Source organism: Sminthopsis crassicaudata, chromosome 4 (genome assembly GCF_048593235.1).
Source record: "Sminthopsis crassicaudata isolate SCR6 chromosome 4, ASM4859323v1, whole genome shotgun sequence".
Classification (NCBI taxonomy): Eukaryota; Metazoa; Chordata; class Mammalia; order Dasyuromorphia; family Dasyuridae; genus Sminthopsis; species Sminthopsis crassicaudata.
In genome coordinates, this window is record NC_133620.1 from 424815271 (window position 1) to 424820336 (window position 5066).

At 45.7% G+C, this 5066-nt stretch overlaps 1 protein-coding gene across 1 annotated transcript; it reads left to right on the plus strand.

Moving 5' to 3' along the window:
• The first annotated feature begins 565 nt into the window (after window positions 1-565).
• Window positions 566-4155, plus strand: PRMT6 (protein arginine methyltransferase 6). The gene is made up of 2 exons (XM_074262828.1): window positions 566-628; window positions 938-4155. Exon 2 carries the CDS (start codon window positions 1385-1387, stop codon window positions 2522-2524), a length of 1140 nt encoding a protein of 379 aa, XP_074118929.1. The 5' UTR covers window positions 566-628; window positions 938-1384; the 3' UTR covers window positions 2525-4155.
• The last annotated feature ends 911 nt before the right edge of the window (window positions 4156-5066 follow it).

A 5066-nucleotide genomic window follows, 5' to 3' on the forward strand; every position in this document is an offset into this window, starting at 1 on the left:
AAAACTGGAGGCAGCTGAGTGATCAGATCAAGTTAAATTCACAGCGGGAAGTTGAAGACTTTTGGTCCACCTCCTCATATACATATGTACTCCCTCAATTGATTGCTCACCAATCGGGGTTGATCTCACCATTCTAAGGACCGCCCACTTTCCCAAAGGTATTTAACCAACTATGCTCGCCTCAGTCTAGTCTTAGGTTACCAAGGGAAACCAGTAACCAGTTGCTAGTGTAATTAAAACCCAGAAGCCTGGGACATTTCATTCATCTCAGAAAAAAGACTGTGCTAATTAATCCCAGAATGTAAACTAACAAAAATAAAAAAAATGCTATGGGCCAGAACTCTCAACTTGAAACAGTATTGTTACAAGGTGCTAAGTCAGTGTGTATAAGAGACAAAGGTTGTTTAACTTGGTGCTTAACACTTCCACAAGATTCACATCTATGATAGGAGGGTATATAAGCTCAGACAAACTCGGCCAGAATCAACTGGGAGACAGTCACATGGTGTTGCTGGTTCTCCTGCCTCCCCCTCAGAAACCGAGACACATTCAGGAGGACCTCGAGAAGCTGGCAGAGGCCGAGAACACGAGGCGGCAGGAGCTCAAGCTCTCGGAACTGAGAGGAGAGGTAGGCTTCTAAGAAAGCTAACGGGGCTCCTGGAAAGGAGACAAGACTTTGAAAGAGATAATAACACCTGGGTGTACTTGTGATTACTGGATTGAAACTGCTCCCAGAGACCCCAAGAAAACCAAAAGAGAACATCACCAAGAAATATCATTAAATCATAAAAACAGTAAAAGAGGAGGAGAGAGAAGACGGGGAGAAGTATGGAGATACTTTTACTGTTTTGTTATTAAACAACAAAAACAGCTGACATTTTTATATAGTACCTTAGGTTTGCAAAGTTCTTTACAACTATATTTTCTTTGTTTCAAGATTATAAAGAACGCTACATTCTGCCTGAATGAAAGCTTGTGGATTTAGCCTCTCTGCAGCCCAATTAGAATGATGATCACCAAGAGAAGCAGCAGTGTTTTCTGATTGAGATGGTGCGGCTCCAAACACAAAAGGGTGTCAATAGAGCGGACTCGCCCGCTTCCACAAAAGAGCACTGAGAGGAGGGGGCTCGCTCCCACAGAAGCACGTGAGGAGGAGACCGTACTCAGGGCTGGAAAGACAGTGGGGAGTTCAAAAGAGAAACGGTTTTTGCGGGACTCCAGTGGAAGAAGCGCAGCGCGGACGCCGACAGCAGCCAGGAAGGAAGTGACTCCAAACTACAAGTCCCAGAAGTCAGCGGGGGCGCCGGCGGCGCGGAAGGAGGCCGCGGCGCGAACGGGCGACGTTCGCCCCGTGGCCCCACGGCGGGGCTCGGGCTGAGAGAACATGTCGCTGCCCAAGAAGAGAAAGACGGACTCGGCGGACGGCGGCGGAGGAGAGGGCGGCGGGGGTAGCGAAGAGGAAGATGGAGGGGAACGCGATGCGGCGGGGCTGGAGGAGGCCCAGGAGACAGAGCAGGGCGCGCGAGACCGCCTGTACTACGAATGCTACTCGGACGTGTCTGTGCACGAGGAGATGATTGCTGACCGCGTCCGCACGGACGCCTACCGCCTGGGCATCCTGCGCAACTGGGCGTCGCTGCGGGGCAAGACTGTGCTGGACGTGGGCGCGGGCACGGGCATCCTGAGCGTGTTCTGCGCCCAGGCCGGCGCGCGGCGCGTGTACGCTGTGGAGGCCAGCGACATCTGGCAGCAGGCCCGCGAGGTGGTACGGCTCAACGGGCTGGAGGACCGCGTGCACGTGCTGCCGGGCCCGGTGGAGACAGTCGAACTGCCCGAGCGCGTGGACGCCATAGTCAGCGAATGGATGGGCTACGGGCTGTTGCACGAGTCCATGCTGGCGTCCGTGCTGCACGCGCGCGCCAAATGGCTCAAGGAGGGCGGCCTTCTGCTGCCGGCCTCGGCCGAGCTCTTCCTGGCGCCCATCAACGACCGGACCCTGGAGTGGCGCCTGGGCTTCTGGGGGGAGGTGAAGCAGCGTTACGGCGTGGACATGAGCTGCCTCGAGGGCTTCGCCACCCGCTGCCTGATGGGTCACTCGGAGATCGTGGTTCAGGGCCTAACGGGCGAAGAAGTGCTGGCCCGGCCGCAGCGCTTTGCCCAGCTGCAGCTGGACCGCGATGGCTTGCAGCAGGAGCTGCAGGCCGGCGTGGGCGGGCGCTTCAGCTGCCGCTGCTACGGCTCGGCCCCCATGCACGGCTTCGCGCTCTGGTTCCAGGTCACCTTCCCCGGGGGCGACGGCGAGAAGCCCCTGGTGCTGTCCACTTCTCCCTTCCACCCGGAGACTCACTGGAAGCAGGCGCTCCTCTACCTGGACGAACCGCTGCAGGTGGAGCAGGACACGGACATTTCCGGGGAGATCACGCTCTCGCCCTCGCGGGACAACCCCCGCCACCTCCGGGTCCTGCTCCGCTACAAAGTGGGAGAGCAGGAAGAGAAGACCAAGGATTTTCGCATGGGGGATTGAGCCCGGACACCCAGCTCCCCTTCCAGCTTCCCCAGGGCCGGTGGGAGAGGGAAGTGGGGGATGAGGACAAAGCAGAGATTTCCGACTGCCTTTTATCGCGTTTGGCTGGGAGGGAGAGGAGGGGAGATTGCTGTGCCCTCAGTCCTCTCGAGAGGAGGCGACTTTCTGGTGATTTTAACGCTATTTTTTAAAAAAGTGCTTACTAAAGATTTTTTTAAACCTCAGATGCATGTAGCACAGAGCACTTTTTGTCCTTCGTTCGCCTGGGGGAGGATGTTGGGGGAGGGAAGAAGGGGAGAAGCTCCAGAAAGGGGGATGCCTTGGTCCTCTGGTCCTCGATTAGACTAAAGTTCACAGCTATGGGAAGGTCTCCTTCCACTTAGGCCTTCTGAATTTTCAGTCTGAATTTGATATCTCTCCAGTGCCATATTTTCTTGATCTGGGAGCTCTTTCCCCTCCCAATGGCCTTTTTTCCCTGTGTTCTGCCTAAGAAATTGTCATTGACTAAATACTATTCTTGGATTGTAACGCACATTGTAGCAATAAGGAAGGTATAAAGTGAACAGCAAGGTTGCGCTCAATCTTAAATAGCCATGTTCTCCTGAATAGTTCCTGCTTAAAGATTTGTCGCCTTGGTGGGGTGCTAAAGTGAATTGGGGACATTATTCCATTAAGTAAGGTGGGTTACTTCCCAGTTTCACAGCCTAACCTAAGAAACTTCCATGGTGCATTGTATGGTACTACAGTTGAAGGGTAATAAATATTTAAACTAAATGTTTTTCCCTTACTCAGTTAATATCTTTCTAAGAAACTATACAAGTTTCCAATTTCCTTTTTTTTTTAAAAGGAGAGTTAGACTATAACTTATAATTCTTATTGGATAAGTGGGGCTGGAATGAACAGCCTCAATTTCTGACCTTTGGGTTGTTTTTTTTTTCCCCCCTTAAACCTGTGATAATATTGTTTCAACCAATTAACAGCAAAACAAATCCTTTAGAAGAATACTTGTTCCTTAGATAGATTCTTCAGTTTTTAAATTTCCTGATTTAGACGGATCATGTGCCCTGGATTTTTAAGACCTGAATTTAAGGATTTGAGTCTTTGTTTCCCTTTTATGTGAGCCAAAAGTAAAGTTTTGTGAATATGATAAAATTCCCATGTAATGAAGTATATTCCTCTTTTTTATTGTGATTTTTTTATTTTGTTTTCTGCATAGTGAAAATTTGGACATATTCATTTTTTCTAATTGAGATAAACCTTATCCATTATCTGTGACATGACTTTTTTCTTTTTGGTCAGCTCTGGTGAAAAGTTAGAAACTCCTTCAGAATAGAGCCTCAGGGAAATTAAAAACAAAGTGGGTTTTCATTTTTTTTTTTTAAGCATCTTCACTGAAAATTGTTAGAGATGAACAAATTTTACATTCCAAAATAGTCAATTACTTTTATTTATTTCAATATTAGATGTTTAAGGGTCTCCTCATCTTTTTTGTTGCAGATAAAAGTGTTGTAAATAAGTTGCTGTCATTAGTGTTTGTAAGATTATTCTTTCTCTGAGAGAGAATCTTTATTCTTAGACCACCATGTTTACATGTTTACTGAATGTCAATAAAAATTATACTTTTGTTACTATTCTTGTATGCAAATAATTTTAATAGGTTAGTATTTGTAAGTAGTACATAAATAGAAAGGTAGACTTAGTTTAAACCACAGTTAATGGGAAATAAGTTTTTTAAACCTTAAGTTTACATGGTTCTGTATTGTTCTGCATGTATGTAAAATTTTAGAAAGCAGTCTGCTAGAGAAAAGAGAACTTTGTTGTAGTAACCTTATATGATCAGCTTGCTGTGGTGTACAGTATACTTTAAAATTGGTTTTCTTATTTTATAAAAAACTGTACTTACTGTCAGCAGCACAATACCGATCAATATTTACATTTTTTCTAACAAAAAACATTTACATTTTCAGCATTTACATCTACTTTATCTGTTTATCTTCATAATAAGAGGGTAGATGTTCCCATTATACAGACAAAAAGCAAGAAAATATAATAGTGAAATGTCAGAGAAACCAGGCTTAGAAAAAATTGCTGAACTAAGTTCAGTGATCTCTGCACAAACAGAATGGTACAGTTGTGGAGCTGGAAAGTATATTAGAAATGAATTTTAATATGAATATGAATTTTATGTTTTATGAATTTTAAAACATTAAGGTTTGTCAGACATTTGATAGGTTATTCCATTCTCATAATAGCCATGTTAGGTAGATGTTGTTATACACACCCTCCCCTTTTTTTCCAACTAAGCAACACATTATTAAATGATTAAGACCTGACTTGCCCATTAATATATATTTTGAGAGTAAGATTTGAACTCAATTCTAGCATACCAAATCCAAAACAATCCACTATTCCTTTGTTCTCTCTAGTCTTGTGTTTTTGAACAAATCTTGGTGCTTGTGCAGTTCTAGTTTGATATAAAAGAAACAGAACACTTACCTGTTTCCTGCTGGTAGAGCCAGTGAGTAATCATAGAAGCTGGATG

What these genes read in the sequence shown, in the direction of transcription:
- PRMT6 (XM_074262828.1), top strand. Translation starts at nt 1,385, where the DNA reads ATGTCGCTGCCCAAGAAGAGAAAGACGGACTCGGCGGACGGCGGCGGA.